This window comes from Cyprinus carpio, chromosome A18 (genome assembly GCF_018340385.1).
Source record: "Cyprinus carpio isolate SPL01 chromosome A18, ASM1834038v1, whole genome shotgun sequence".
NCBI lineage: Eukaryota > Metazoa > Chordata > Actinopteri > Cypriniformes > Cyprinidae > Cyprinus > Cyprinus carpio.
The window spans coordinates 18,083,859-18,101,128 of NC_056589.1; the positions used below are offsets into that span (position 1 = coordinate 18,083,859).

A 17,270-nucleotide genomic window follows, 5' to 3' on the forward strand; every position below is an offset into this window, starting at 1 on the left:
AAATTTTGAAATTGATGAGCCTTTGGTTCTGTTGGTGTACAATGGCGTCAAAGCTGCCTTTGTGTGTCCCAGGATGAGGAAAGCAATTCAGTTTAACAAATGTAGTGTGACTTGAGCTCTTTAAGAAGGAATGGCTAAAGTCATTACAAATGAGTGCAGCCATTCACTGCTATCAAAGGCAATTAAAGAGCCATTTTAGAGAAGAAATCTAAAAACTTTGGTGGGGTGTCAATGATATGTTTACATCTGCTGTACTTTGCCATTCCTAGTTTGAAACTGAACTACAGCTACTTTAATTCGGAACTTTCTCCTGCTGAATCTAGTGCAAATGGATACATTTAAAACGTGAATTTTAAATGTTAGCACATGCTGCAATGACCCAAAAAAGCACAATGAGAGGAACCCAGCGTCAGTCTGCAGAACATCAACAACAAATACTGAAAAGTTTGTGTGTGAATGATGTCATCACATGAGAACGAACAGGCTAATCCATCAACTCTGCACCTGACTGACCTCACACCTGTATACTATACATATTGCAGGTTTCTGGTTTCATATGAACGTCAGAGATTTACAAAGATGTCTTTCTACCATCTGCTGGCCCACATTGTTAGCAAGTTCCTTCACACAACCATCTGAAATATTCTCTAACAATCATGGGTCATTTACCCACACAATGTGTAACCTCCAAAGACAAACACAGGAATTACAATTGGCCGACGTTCAAACCAAAAGCACAATCACCCCTACGGTCTCTGTTTCAATGTGTTCTCTCGTCAGTATGAAAAATGCTGAGCAACTAAACAACAACCATCAGCCAAACAAGTGCAATGTCTTTTGGTTTTCAGAAAAGGTCCATTTCATTTCCATTTGCTTGGAACTGTGCATACAGCAAAGTGCAATGTCATTTCCGTGTGTTTTTCTTCACAACAGTAGCTTGATTAAATGTTAGTCACGGGGCTTTTTCTGCCCCCCACCCAATGCTCATTTCCTGTGGGGGCTTGCTGTGGGACAGCAAGAGAGAAGGCCATCATCAGAGAGACAGAGAGCAGAGACATGCACTTACTGTGTCTCCGTTAAAGCATGCCTCTTCTGAGAGCAACACGTACACGTAATGCTCACAGCTCAATTTTTAATATATACTTTTTATTTCTGGGCTATATCTACAGACAGAAAACCTCAAAAACAGACAGGAAACAATCAAATTAAGTGGGCTCAGGAAATAATCCAAGCAAGATTTCAACTAGGGTCACCCACATGTCTCACACATCTCACAAGATTTTAATAGCAGATTGTAAGAGTATCTCAGTTGAAGCTAAACCTTCACCCAGTTTACAAATCTCAATGAATATCACTCATCTTACTTGGATTAACAAACAAAAGCAAACTTTTTGTGGGGTGTAATTAAAAACCTGAGGACTACATCAGATGTTTCAACAATCGTCTTAGAATAGTAAATACCTTTCATGAAATTTGGCAAGTAGAACATTAACATTTATTCATTTTGCAGATGCTTTTATTCAAAGTGACAGAAAATGAGGAATAATTCAACACAAGTGGAAGTAGAAATATATACTGTAAGGCATACATAAGAAAGAATAGAAACATATATAATATGTTCAAGGCACTGATAGATATATTTACCCATATAGTTGAACCACATAATTTGATTTACATTAAGTGATACAAACACCCCCTCACACACACACACACACACAACAGTGCATATAAAATAATTTTAATTGATAAATTCCATTGTATTTAAATGTGTAATATATGTTTACTTTTTTAACTAATAACAATATATTTACATTTATCTTACAACTATCTTATCTATATTATAGAATCTTAGAACTTAGAATGCGTATAAAATCTTAAAACTGCATACTTTAATTTGCATTATGTAATACTTTGATGACTAAATGCAGAAAACCATACTAATGAAGAATAAGTAGGTGGGTTTTAATTTTTGGCTGGTACTGTATAAACGTTTATTCAGTTGACAGGAAATATAAGATGAATGTAAGCACTGGAGTGTGTGAACCTTTAGTGAGAGGGAGGAAAATATCTCGTAATTACTGTAAAAAAGCACAGCGGCAGTGCATTACTCTGATAATGATCAAAAGGAGGGAGGATGATATCATTAAGTTGAAATGCTCCCAATTTCTGAAAAAGGCGCCTGTTCTCAAAAAGGCGGAATGTGTAACTGAGGCCCTACTGAGACATAAGCAGCTCTGATTCTGAGCTGTATCCAGGGTCCCCACCCCTCTCGCTCTTCAAACACCATGTCTATGTAAGTCACACATTGAATCCTCTCAAACCGAACAGAGTGAACCCAATGTCACAATTCCTAAATGAACACCAAATACAGACGAGTTATGCCAAATTACATTGCTGTCTTGAACAATGCTGCTTACTTTGATAAAATAAGTTTCTCGCTCAGCTCTGAGTAATGCATGATCCTATGGGAGCATGGTTATATAATGACCCACTTTTCAAAACAAATAATTTGTTTCCTTTCAAAGCAAGGCTGTTTTGATATAAAGCACCAGATAAGTCCTATCCATTTAGGTGTGTCATCATTACCTTGAGCAACGTAGTGTCTTCAGAGGGGCAAGTATGCATGAATGAGAAAAGACTAATGGATTTCAGAATCAAAGCTTCGCCTCCCTAATAGATTAAGAGGAACAGAGTCCAAATTCTAATTATAGTCTTAATTAATGAGGCTGAACAGTACCTCTTTAACGGGTGCAGCCATATTGTTTTGGCTCTGGAAATCATGCACAGGAACAATGTGAGCTGGGAAAAGAGTTCCAACTGTTAGTGCCAAAAAAGAAAAAAAATCATATTCATATTTTACTTGGAGAGCCCTTTTGAACAAATAATAATAATAAAAATAATAAAAATTTAAATTTGCAATACCTCCATGAGGAAAGTAAAAAAAAAAAAAAGGAAGAAAGAGCGATTGGGAGGACTGGATTGGGACCTCAAGATATGGTTAAAGGTGCTGTATGCAAGATTTTGACTCTACTAAAGCATAATAATAACATAATATGTTTGCAGATATTTAAGAAACATGCTAAGTTAACATACTTGTTTATCTGAAAAACAATGCTACAGTCAGTTATTCTCCTTTGAAAATGTTTGTTCCGGGCCGGAATTTTGGTCTCTGTTTTGGTTTGTGAAACCCACCCACTGCCAGTTTACCCAATTGTATTTCGGCACCCCGGATTGCCAGTTGGCGGAAAACACCGCTTATTTCATTTCATTCATCATCAAGTGCGCTCGTTCCTGTTGGTGTTGTCAGTCTGGCAACCTGTGTGTGCGTCAAGTCTGAGAAGGAGGGGCCGGGTGAAAAAAACCCTCTCCAATATTTTGAATTTGGACTGCAATACCTAGTTCAACCACTCCAGGGCTCAATATTGAGTCAATATTGCCTATATGGACAGCGATTAAAAAAAAAGTGAACTTGTAAAACTGTGGTTTTAAATGAGATGCAGTCGAAAAATTGGGTGCACCTAACTTTTGTGCTGGTGCACCTAAGAAAAAAAGTTGCTCTAGAGCCCTGCACTCGGTGTCAATCCTACATACAGCACCTTTAAGTAACTGCCATATATAAAAGCTCTTTCGAGAAACATTCTTTTGACACACAAACAGGGCTTTAAATTGTTCCTCAACAGCCTTTAATTCTTCAGTATCAATGAAGGAAGATGTGCAGATTCTAGGCACGCTGCATAACAAAGATACAACTCGTTTTTAGAAGAGAAGGTCCTTAACGGCCAAAAAGCACATCTACTAAAAAATGAATTTTGGATTGCGTCAAAGATCGGCTCATCAGATTACTAATTGGTGCTCATCAGAACACAAATGTTTTATTTCTGGAACCATTATGTTTGCATCTCTTCCTCTTTGTGCATGATCACGCATTGTGAACTTTGGCGTAATCTGCAAGCTGAGAACTTGCTCTTGTTAGCTTGAATAAGGTGTCTTTATCACATCAGCTCGTAGTGCCAAATCTATTGCTGTGCACTAATTGAATGTGTGGGATCTGCTCTTCTAATGTATCAGCCACATGTCATGTCATCCCATGACAAAAGCACATATAACAAGACTTCAGATCGTTTCACTTTTAATTAAATTAAATTGCCAAACCGTCAACTTAGTTGCATGAACATATTGAATATATGGCATTTTATCTCTTTAATACTTAACACTCCAGTATTATCAGAAAACACAAGGTCCTAACATGTTACCTTCTCATGGTTATCCAATTAACCAGATGATTAAACTTTATTTATATTCATTTGAATTATTAATGTTGATGAATTAAGAATAATTTAAATGATATATACAATAATAAAAAAAACATTAATAATGAGAACAATTTATATATAAAAATACAACACGTATTATATAAAATGTAATAATATAAATATATAGATAAATATACAATTATCTAATAAAGTAAAAAAAAAAAAAAAAAGTAAAATCCATCAATGACATTTTGTCTGCTTAAGTCTGGGTCTAGATCGATTTGAAAAATTCACAATGTGGGAAGAGATTTTTTTCTTTTTTGTGTCAATATAAAATAAAACAGTGGCAATGATTTGTAAGTCAACAACGGGATCTGAGTAATTTGAGAGAAACTAGGCCTTCTGTTCCCTGCAAAAGTCAACAGCAAAATAAAATCTGAAACGAAGATGATCCGAAACCAAACATTCTGCTGGAATCGTGCTGAGCTGCCATATCAGAGAACTCTGAGAGGAAACTAAGCCATTTTGTTTCACAGTACTGATGATTCATCCTGACCTCCAGCAACTGTACATAGTTAGGTAACACCGAATCGCTTCAAAAGAGAAAGAATTGTGCTACAACACGAGCCTGATATTTCACGAACAAAAAGATTCATTTGCACCCCAGTTGGGCATGTCAGCATGATGAAAAAGCTTTCTTTCCCCAAAGAGGAGAGCCGGTGTATGTGCTTGGATTAACTCTTGGATCCTCTGCACCATTCCTTTGGCTTAACTGGTGATCAGAGCATTGCGCTTAACTCGTTCAGGCAATATGAGGTCGCTCTACACAGGGGAGAGGGTAGAAGAAGAGTGCTGTGAGCCGCATTCCTGCAGGCTCTGCTCTGAGATGTCCCTGCTCCCTAGTGCCTTCTGCTTGTGAAAAATCAGAAGTATGCAAGGAATTGCCATCTGACAGGAGCACTGAAGTGGTTCCTCTCCAAGGCAGCCACGCTGGCCGAGGCTGTTTGGAACAAACAACAGCTGCGCTATGTGATCAGAGATCCAAAGTGCTACGTGACCACAGAGCCAAAGGCTTGAGACCTCTGGGCACACACTCCTCGCCACACCCTGTAATGCCACTGTCAACTAAGCACTGTACGTCCAGTACCTTAAATCTCCTCAGATACTCTGGGCTGGGCCATCATTTCCTGAATGAAAATAAATTTAACTTCAATTGCATTATTTATGGGTAATTAATAAACAAATTACACAATATAAAGGTATATTCATCAATAACAGACCTAAATATTCTTAACATTTCTCAAAACTAGAGTAAAAACTAGTTGCGGATTCTAGCATTCGAGATGACAGCAAAGACGGGAGTGTTCCCATGGGCAGCACAGGGCACCGCATAGATTCGCACACTCCATTTCTCTATCACTCATCTGCGACAGTTTCACGGGACTGTGCTCACACTCTCTGAGCTATATTTCGCTTCCCCCTCTTACTTCTGCTGCTAACTGTCTGCCTATGGGAAAAGTCTTTGCACCCGCTCAAAGTCAGTACAAGTTAAAATTATCGAGTAAACTTATCAAGCACCTTCATATGATAGATAGATAGATAGATAGATAGATAGATAGATAGATAGATAGATAGATAGATAGATAGATAGATAGATAGATAGATAGATAGATAGATAGATTTTACATTTTTATTTATATAAATAATTTTCCCAATTCTCTCATTTATTATATAATGCAATATGTTGTATTATTTCCTAAAATATTTCATTAAAATATATGAATATAACTTTTAAAACAAAGTGTAAATTTTTTGCTTATGTCTTTTTTACCAAACCTTGATGGCGGCATAGCCAAGTTAACATTCCTTCAAAATATTGAATTCCAATTTAAATGGTGTAGATATTTTTGCATTACGATATAGCATTAATAGGCTAACCCCCGGGTGTCATTTATATCTAGCAACATCCTTGTTTCAAATCTCTAAATATTGATTCTACAGAGATACGCTACTGTCGCAAAGGGACTATGCTAGTGGGGACTGGCTCATAAATGTCTGACAATTATTAAAAGACTGATGAGAGGCATCAGGCACATAATAGCAATGAATTCTACTCTATGTTACTGAAAAAGTACTCTGAGGTATTCATTACCAAAAAGCTCTGAGTGTTATACTGTAGATGATCTCATAGGAGACTCAAAAAACAATATTATCTCCCACTGTGTACATCCAATCAAGTGAGTATCGGACACTTAACACTCAGTTAGCACAAATGTCTGTGTGTGTGTGTAGTGTAGTGAAGTTGGCAAAAAGATGGTTAAATACCACCTGCCTCTGCCTCTCACTGCCACAGACTGCTTATGACAGGTTGCCTGGTCATTGTGCACAACAGTCTTAGAGGGATGTCATGGTCCAAATGCTTGCCGGGTTCTGCTGGGTCAGGTATGTAGCAAGCTTACGCCAGCCGTATAAGGACTGCTACAGTACCAGGAAAACAGATGCACCTGTCAATAGGGGGAAGGAAACTCGAGGGGGCCGGGAGGGATGGAGGAAGGGGGCCTTAAAGGAAATGCTGAGTTTATTTACCTGCCTGTCTGAATCAGCTGCTGAAACACAGTTAACCGTTTCTTGCACAGAGACAGACACATACACAGACAGAACGGAACTTCTTGCTGAGCTGCACCTGCACTACGTCTAATGATGCTGCTGATGATTACCTTATAGTAATAACTTTCAAAGTTTTCCAGAAAAAAAGAAAAACTTTTCAAGATCATGTGAGAGAGCATGAATCTCGCCGCCTGTTGTTCCAGCAGTCATGCTCTTGTGCTTGGGTGTTTTGTAATGTTGAAAAAGTAGCCCTAGTCTTTCGATGACATAGACAAAGAGGCCCACTAGAGTACGGAGGCAACCCTTGTATTTGTAACTGTCAGGGAGGAACAGTTGGACACATGACCTTGTGTGCGTCCTTGGTGACTTGACAGTGTGTGTACACACAAGCAGCGGGGCAGAGATGCTTGCAGCTGCCGCCATTTTCCGTCATCACATGACTGTTTACACCCGCTCTATCAAACGCCCAAACCCACAAATCAGCTCTGGCACAACTTAATGCTCTTCCATCTGGGGGGAAAATGCGGCTCAGAGGCCTGTGTCACAACCTCTGAGGTTTTCTGTGAATGATAATTGTAACATGCAATTTTTTTTTTCATGAGAAGCCATAGAAAAACCCTTGATAATATCCTTTTTATGTCCTCATAAAGGGCAGAGACACTTCAACATCCATCACTGGCTCATAACGGTTTGGCCTAGATTTCCAAATATCAGGAGAGAGAAGGGGGTGGTGTTCTCTACTGTAACATGCCAGCTTTACTCTAAGCAGAGGAGATGTGATTGAGGGAGACCCGCTTATCCGGTGGCATGGATAGCAGCTGTAAAGATGGTGCTACTCCAATAGGATAAAGAAAGAGGGCGACATACGTCCTGAAAATGATATCCCCTATTACAAATCAACCATATCAATCATAAAAACATGAAGCAGATTCAGAAACCCCTGCGACGCGAAACATCTATTGACACAGGAGCTGATGCAGTCACCCCAGAGGACTTACCCGCAGGGCTGGAGCCGACACCGCTCGGCATTGTGAGCTCTGTGAGGGCCCCCAGCATGTCACCTAATGAGACGCACAAAATGAGATGATTAACCATCTGCATCTTTTATCTCCAAGTGTGCGGGTACATGTGTGTGACAGGCCAGCCTTCACACGCAGCGTTCTGCTCCCTTTAGGGTGTCAAACACATTTCAATGTTGCAGAATTTTAAAGAGCGAAAGTGCTAACCTGCTAAAGCAAGAATCACTATTGCTCATACTGAACAAAACCTTAATTCTAAGTATTAAACTTTGGGATGTATTGTACTACGGACATGAATGATTACTCAAATCATGTGGCTTGTTGAGCAGAAGGGTGATATTATTTATCTAAGGAATCTGACAATAAAATCTATGAGGGGAAAACGTATTACACTGAAGGAAAGACCCGGGTCATGAATAGAGACAATATCATACAGACTTTAAGCTGGGCCAGTCAACAATCACCCAGAACACAGGCATGGGGGATAAAAAGGTATCGATATTTATCGACGGTACAGCTTCTTCGATGTCGATATAAAAAATGTTTGATATAGCAGACAATATAGGCACGTGCTTTGAGTGACGCAGACAGCACACACAAACACGAACACATGCTGAAATGAGTGCTGTTCCTGCCTGCTGCGTTATTCATTCAAAATATTAGAGGAGTATAGAAGCTCAATGCGGAGAAGATCTTGATCAAGGTTAAAACCGAAACCAAGCCATTCACACAGAACATATATTCAGTGCAATATGACTGTTGCACTCGCGTCTCACACAAGAGATGTACAGAGGGCCATGCAAAGTTAAAACAGTTTAAACTTTTAGAAAACACATCACAAATTTGTGGAGGTTTATTCCTTTTCATTGCATTTTTAAATGCAATCTGTGTGAATGGCGCTTCGGCTCTTTGGATTAAGCAATGCATAAATACATGATGCTGTTTTGTTCATAATTGTTTATGCAATTTACGAAATTATATTTGATTTTTATGAGTTAATTTACAAGTAATGCACGAGTTACTTCCTTGCGTTGACAATTTAAATGCGCTGCATTATTTTGCTTATTATTATTTTGACCTCAAAGAAACTAACAGATTAGCGTCAAAGCATAGAAATGTGAATATAAACAAATCTGACAAATACAAAACAAATAGCCCATTACACAAGATAATCTCAATCAAATCTTGCCATCGTGATTTCAAGCAATATTTGTACTGATGAGTACAACCTCCAGAGAGCATGTGCTGGCCTGTGGAGGGTGAGCGTTTGGGTATTGCTGAGGTCAGTAATGGGTGTTGTTGGAACATCAAACATTATTCTGCAGCGATGCAGTGCAGCAGTGTTTTTGCACTTTACTATGATCATGCCTCCCTCCTACATAGCAACAGAGATAAAAGGATGACTAATGTGTCCAGTGCAGAAAAACATGCATTTAACTCTCGTGCTATAACTTGAAGACATATAAGTTGCACAAAGGCCAAATGCAAAACAGCTATTTATGGATTTTCAGGTTGCAAGGTTCCTCATAAAGGTTCAGAATAAATGTAAAAAGCTTTCTGTTGCATCTATTGTAACAGAAAAATGTTTATGAAACACATTAACTGTAATTGTATCCACTTTTTGTATGACAGTCATTCTGTCTGTCTGCCTGTCTGTCTCTCACTGTTCACACTAGGGCTGGTGCGGCCCAGCCACAGAGCCCACTGCTGTCAGACCAGCTTAAAGATCAGATGGTATTAAAGCCTGCTGTCGTCATGGAGACCACTAACTGATCTCACTTTCTTTTCCACTTGTGCTAGTGCTAAGAAGGTGTGAAACACAAAAAGCATAACAAGAAACATATAGATGTCTGTACATAGCAGCTGGGAAACAACATTACTGTTCCATTACTACATATTTTTTCAATATGAGATGTAGAAAAAACAACATCTGTATTGAATTTTCAAAGCAAAGCAATATGACAGAAAACACATCTCTTGATTCATAAGCCATTACAATCCCACAATCCTGTGACCGTGCAGAACCTGCCACACTTTTGCTAGAAGAAATAAAAAACGTTGAGGGAATAGCACTAACCTGCGCTGCCTGTGCTGGGGGGCCTCTGTGGGGGCCCGGCAGACACTAAGTTTCTGTGCAGGGAACCCTGAGGAGGAGACAGCATGGCACCGTCACTCAGAGAGGCAGTAGCGGCCGACAGGCTCTGGCTGCTTAGAGAGGCCCCGTGGTTGTAGGACATGGCGTTGGGGTTTGTCACTGGCACAGCCACATGCATGGAGAAGTTCTGCGGGGGCAAGGCCGTCGGCTGGAAGAGAGACACACAAATATGGCTTTATGTGGGAGGCATCAAAGACTCTTAAAGCAACCTGTCATGCTTATATTTCATTTAAATATACCAGTATCAAAATTGACATTCACACAGATATTAAATTATATCTCAAGAAGAAACGATACAATCAGAGAATGGTGGCGAGTTGGTGCTATGCAGCGTTCAAATTCATTTAGCCTGGATATTCAGGTAGAATTGCCCATAATGGTACGCTGCACATATCTTCAGGCTTCTACTAGAAGTGAAAGATGACCCCTGAGCTTTGGTGCTTTTATCATACAATGGAGGAAAACAGGAGATAGATTGCTGGGTGGAAAAATGTAATCTCAGGAGGGAGGTCTCGGGATCACCTTGGGCTGTTCAAAAAGTCCGGCATACAGTGAGAAATACTCCTGGAAAACAATTCTCCTATTGGGAGTAATTTTCACTGTGCTCAGAACACCAATTTTGACCCAGGTTCAATACATAAAACAACATCTTGGGATGAGATATATTACAAAGGCATGCAAATTTGGGAAATATCTTGAAATAGCTTTTGAGTCAAACATGGCTATAGCCAGCACTGCACTTGGCCCTTTGACGAAACAAAACAAATAAAACACACAGAAAAACACAATATACTTTGATTTCTCTATAATCAATATACATACATTTTATATGGGGGGAAAAGAGGTGAAATAACTACAAGTAATCATATGGCAGCAACACTGGCATCTTAATCAATTCAGCAGGCAGTGCATTGCTGACTATCCATACAGTTATCCAGAGTGAGTGTGAGCAAGGACAGTGTCCATTCACTTAATAGTGAAGCGAGCCAGTTAGTGAAAATATTAGTGTGTTAATGGCACAAAGAACTCAAGCTTTGTTTATGTCCATTCGGTGCAGTGAAAACAATCATCTGGCACCCACTATCAGGTGCAGAATGTTATGGTCACAACCCAATAAGATCACTATTGTCTCAATAAAAAAAAAAATTAAAAAAAAAATAAAAGATTTTGTAACTATATACTCTGAGATTTATTTGTTACCAGCTTGAACTTGATAATGGATCAGCTATTTGATTGTGCTAGGACTCTGGCTTCTGGAAGGACTAAAGAAATTGTCCAGGGAGATAAACAAAAAACCCAGGTGTTGCCACCCACCAGAAAGAGTGAGACTAAAAGAAATCAGTTCTAATGAGTGGAGAAGAAACAGTGTGAGAGTCTCTCCATCTTTATACAGGGGCAAATCTTCTCCATCACATGACCTGGAAAGAGCACAGCACTGATATAAAAGACTCAATTTCCAGATCTTTTTGGGAGAGCTCTTAAAAAAACACAAAAAACACCAAAAAAAAAAAATCTCACAATACTATACAGAAAATTTACACAAAAACACACTCTCTAAAAAAAAAAAAATAAAAAAAAAAAAAATACTGTAAATAGATCACATTTGTACTATTTTTTTAAATACAGTGAGGCCCGAAAATCCACACAAAAATGTTTTTACATTTATAAATTTGAAAATTTTAATATAAGCTAACTTGTGATGTTAATTAAACTTTTCATTTAAAGGGATACTCCACACCAGAATGAAAATTTTGTCGTTAATCTCTTACCCCCTTGTTGTTCCAAACCCGTAAAAGCTCAATTCGTCTTTGGAACACAATTTAAGATATTTTGAATTTAAACCTGGAGGCTTGAGACTGTTTCTATGTTTATTTAGCTTTGATCTGAAATAAAACAGCACATCCTTGTGGCGCGGATGACACAGAAAAGCATATACAGCATACGGTGATATGGAGAGACACAGAGGAGACCGTTGACAAAGGAATTATTGAATAAAGTCATTATTTTTGTTTTCTTCACTTACAAAGAGTGTTCCCGTCGCTTCATATAACCCAGATTGCACCTCTGACGGCAGACGGAGTATTCTGACGACGACTTTCATACCTTTTATGGACCTTGACACTGTTATTTATCTGGCAGTCTATGGGATAGTCTCAAGCCTCCAGGTTTTCATCCAAAATATCTTAAATTGTGTTCCGAAGACGAACGGAGCTTTTACGGGTTTATAACGACATGGAGGTAAGTGATTAATGACAAAATTTTAATTTTGGGGTGGAGTATCCCTTTAAATTTTATGCTGATAATATAATTTGTCATTAAAAATGTATTCAACTACAAAATATAAAAATCTCAATTTTATACCTCAGTGTATGTAAAGTATCTAAAACTGCTTATTATTTTAGAAATTGATAAAAAAAAATGTTTTAAATTGTGATCTTAATAATGTAAAAGGTTTACAAATTGTGATCTTATTAGGGTGAGAGAAAAAGGCTGTAAAATTAATGAGAAAAAAGTTTACTTCTAACAGACAAAACAAAAACAAAAAAAAAAAACTATGAAGAGTATGCTTAAAAAACTGTTGACAGAGGTTGCAGGGCGAGGCAATGAAAAAAAGGGGGGGGTATCCTTTCTGCCACAAAGCCAAGCAAAAACGTTGCATTTACTTACGATTTTATGATTTCGCATCATATTATCAAACTCTTCATTAATTTTTTTATATTTTTCTTCTGTATGAGGGGTGAGGACATATGAAGCATCAGGATCCGGGCTATCACAGCCTCTGTGTTCTTTCTTGTTAAGCGCCTGTAGTGAACATCAACATAAAAAGAGGGATCAACACAAAAAGGCAGGGAGGAAGCAGTACTTACACCACAGCGCTTGTACATTAAATCACTCTCTTCGTTTAGTTTGCTGAAACGATCGTCCATGAGGGGACTGTGACCGAAACAGTCATCTGGATCAGGACTGGCACAGTCATTATGGCCTTTGTTTCTTAATTTCTGAAAATGAAATAGAAAATTCACACATACATAGACATATGTAAACCCAAACAGCTGTTATCGTTGGATTCATTAAAAAACTGCAAAAGCAATTGATGGATTAGTGAATACGACAGTTAACTACTTAAATAATCTAGGGCAGAACATTTTGATAAAATGCATAACTCACAGAATGTAATAAAGCAAAATACATTTAGTGAACTTTGCTACAATTGCATGCTGCTTAGTGAACACAGAAGAGCTGCAATCGGGATGTTGAAATTGCACTGTAACAGTTCAATGGATAATTTGGCAAATACATTAAGAGGTAATACGCTGATGGTTGCACCATGCCTATTGCATTAGCGCCCAGGGAGGAAATTGAATTGTCACTCCTTATCCTTTCCCTTAAAAACATTAGGCTGGGGAAAACCAAATCGTCTTTTCTCTCTCTGCGTTTCTCTCCCTCCCTCCTCTTTGCTCTCTTTCTTAGGAACATACATTTCCCTCAGCATGTGTGTGTTGTGATGCATATTTCATTATCTTTTAGTTATCATAAGCCACCCAGCTGGAAGACACACACACAAACATAAGAGGATCCCACAGTGCAGTGCTTTAGAAGCTTTCTCACTTTAATTCAGCACACCTGCCACTCACATGAGCCTATCAGAATGAAAGCATTGTACAAATTGAAAGGATTATCAAATCTGGTCCCTAACATTTATTTAAGTATGGAGAGGACTGATTATTCTAAGAGCAAAGGGCACAGCACCTGCTGTAATATTAGCCATTTTAGCCAGAGGGAACGGAAGCTTTTGTTGTTGTTGTTGTTGTTGCTATAGTTTTTATTAAATACAAGTCTGTATTTCTTTTGTCAGTGTCTATTGGTAACACATAACTTAAGGCCTGTATAATACAATTTAATTTTTATCTATGCATAGCTGGTCCTTAAAATAATCTAATGCATTAAAACACATTATCACAACACACAATTTAATGTAGTGTAATGCGTTATATTCTTTAAACGTATAAACATTACCAGGCAAAAACTGTATTGTAGCCTATTATTAAGTATGTACGAAAATAATGATCATTTATGAAATACATCATAATTTCATGCATCATTAGACATTATAATTAATTATGAAGATAATTTAATATTATGATTACTTTTTGCAATTAAAAATATATAATTTCATGTAAATTAATAATTTAATGAAATGCAATTTCTGGAAAAAGAATTGCAATTACAGTATATGGGATTAAAATTATCATCATGATGAATAATATATTGCATATCAGATTTAAGTAAAGTCTTAACCTCATATTTTTACCCATATTTAACTCTCCTTTACCATTTAGATAGGCTGCATTAACAAGATGACAACTAAGGCTGCCAGGTTCTCAAAAAAGGGAAATCTTCATTTGATGCCCTGTTCTGTTTCGTACTAGATGGAGTTCCTGTAATAAGACTCAGGGTGGTTTGGCAGCAGAGGTTACATGTTCTTTCAGATGAAAAAGTCATGTTTTAAAGGAAGTGAAGAAAAGCACATACAAACTAACAAGCCCCTTAGTCTTTGAATCTATCGCGATGTGTGTGAGAGTATAGGTATGTGTGTGGGTGTGTGTGAGAGTGCCTTTAGAGTGCAGCTGCTGTCCTCTGGTATTTCTGTGACTAGAGTGAGATCTTTTTAGATCCTTATCTACTAACGACATGTGCAACCGAGCTCCGCACAGTGTGAACTCAAACATCAGAGTGCATTTGTACACATGCACAGGAACAATCAATACATGTACACAATGTGTTTATGTCTAAGCGAAACAAAATGCAAGCGGTATACTGCTTACAGCTACAGATACATGGCTTTTCTGGGACCATCTGTAACCGTAAAGCTATGGTGCCGAAGGTGGCTCTCGCTCTCTTTTTCTGAGCAACGCCTTCCCGGGTCATTTCCTGTTTACAGGGCCCTATGTGGCTCTCTGAAACACTGTGTTTACCAGTGAAACTATGCACTTTCTCCCCCAGAGTGCCACAGATTCCATCAGGACCTGCAAATTATAGTCTCAACCTGCTCATTATGTGGCAAGTTCTGTGGCTGGAGCTGGGCAGCGAGGTCTGTGTGAGCAGGGCAGGGCCGCTGACTTCCACAGTAACCCTAGGGACACACCCGTCCGCTGGGGCCTGAGTCGGCAGGGAGGGTCCCCTGTGGAAATCGCAGACCGCCAGGCCGGCCTTCTTCAGCACAACAACATTTCCAAACAAAGAATGCGATGGAACTACATTATAGACCTTAATCAGAGTAGATGCCATATTGAATTTTACGCATATGAAAAAGGGGGATATGAGGTATAGACTTATAGTAATACAATGTCATGCACTGTATTAAAGTCCTAGATAGTGTGTTTTTCAAACACACAAGATTCTGTCTACCGAAATCCTTTGGAAAGATGGTTTGTCAGCTGAACAATCGTGTGTTGTTAAACAACAGTACACTGTAAAAAACTAAAACAAAAAGTACTTTTAAAATTAAAATATGGCGCTAAGGTCTATTGTGCATCCATTCAAACAAATAAAGCATATTGTGAGTCAAAATCATAAATAGTGTGACATATGCCAAAATTTGCACAATCCAATATTGCACGATGCCCCCAAGTGCCTTAAAGTCTGAAGGACCGGGATGGCACTCTTCTTAAATGACTTGCCATGTTTTGGGTGTCCCAGAGACACTGACTGCAGCTCTAGTGAATTAAATCACTAAATCAGCACATGTCCAACCAGGTGTCCCTCTCCCCCAACACCTGTCAGCCCCTTCACCACATGATGCAGCCAATCAGCAGCCTCTGCATGTCAGCATGGTCATAGAAGGGCGTGTTATGCGTTGTGATCAAAATCTGTCAGCGCAGCACTACAGCAGAAAATAAGATGCTGCCAACAAGCGATGCAAGTAAATCCATTAAATACAAGCACAGATGGGGGCATGAGGTTGATCACGAGTTTGATTAAACTGGATCATTTGCATTCTCAATTACACCTTTAAGTGTATGGCTGCCATGATCTCTCATCAACAGGCCAAAGTGGCGACTGCATGCAACATCCTTCCAACCTTTACAGAAAAAAAAAAGTGTTTGTAAAGACAACACCAGATGAGATGATGGTTGTGTCTCAAAATTTAGAGAGCTGCCTATCTAGACAGTTTTTTTTTTCTATGTATTAAAGATGTGCTATAAGCATCCAAACAAACATTTTATTAATCAGTTCTAATATTGTCTAATATAGTAAGTTTTGTCAGGGAAATGTAGAGATGGCTGGCTCATTCGGTGTGTGTGTGTGTGTGTGTGTGTGTGTGTGTGTGTGTGTGTGTGTGTGTGTGTGTGTGTGTGTGAGTGTGTGTGTGTGTGTGTGTGAAAGAGAGAGAGAGAGAGAGAGAGAGAGAGAGAGAAAGAGAGAGACTGGATTGTGAGTTTGTGAAAGAGGGAGAGTGGGCAGTGCTGGCGTAAGCGGTTCTGGAGAGGGAGCTGAAAACTCATATTGTGTAATCTGTTCAGCATGTCCCGCATGGCTCAGAGACAGGACAGTGGGACAGCTGCCAATATTCATCCAAATATTCATGTTTTTTGTTTTTTTGTTTTTTAATAGAATGCATGCCAGATCTGTATTGATAAAACTTTGGCAGTCCGCACAAAAAAATGTGAGACTGACGTAAAGCCAGCACGACATAACTGCGTAGTGAGTGCATTTGAGTATTTGTGTGTGTGTGTGGTGTGTGTGTGTGTGTGTGTGTGTACCTACTTAACCATATTTTGGGGACAAATTTGTACCCAAAAGTAAGCTAAACCTGACAAAATCTCCAAACACCTCCCTTTGGGGACATCCTCATTTGTAAAACTGGTATAAAAATAAAGTAGACAAAGTTTTCTGTAAGGCGTAGGTTTAGGTTTAGGGTTGGTGTAGGGCGATAGAATACACAGTTTGTACAGTATAAAAACCATTATGCCTATGGAATGTCCCTATTTAGATAAGGTAAAGTGTGTGTGTGTGTGTGTGTGTGTGTGTGTGTGTGTGTGTGTGTGTGTGTGTGTGTGTGTGTGTGTGTGTGTGTGTGTGTGTGTTTGAGATAAAAGGAGAACTAAATAACGAAAGAGAGGGAGGACAGAGACATACTTAGAAACCAGACAGTTTAAAAAGCCCATTTTTTCCTCTTCTATAGCACACAACTTCCCTCTCTCAGACCCTCCCTTAACAGCCACTGAAAAGATT

General features: G+C 38.7%; 1 protein-coding gene across 15 annotated transcripts in view; it reads right to left on the minus strand.

The window, feature by feature from the left end:
* LOC109108812 (myocyte-specific enhancer factor 2A-like) overlaps positions 1-17,270 on the minus strand; it is a 91,430-nt gene that overhangs the window by 7,410 nt on the left and 66,750 nt on the right. For 7 of the 15 annotated variants that reach the window (XM_042775194.1, XM_042775195.1, XM_042775198.1 and 4 more), the window contains 3 exons: positions 12,902-13,033; positions 12,702-12,836; positions 9,957-10,182 (listed from right to left, as the gene is read on the minus strand). In XM_042775194.1, the coding sequence (XP_042631128.1) occupies positions 9,957-10,182; positions 12,702-12,836; positions 12,902-13,033 (493 nt within the window). The remainder of the gene's footprint in view (positions 1-9,956; positions 10,183-12,701; positions 12,837-12,901; positions 13,034-17,270) is intronic. The other 8 variants (XM_042775204.1, XM_042775203.1, XM_042775201.1 and 5 more) reach the window with 2 other exon arrangements.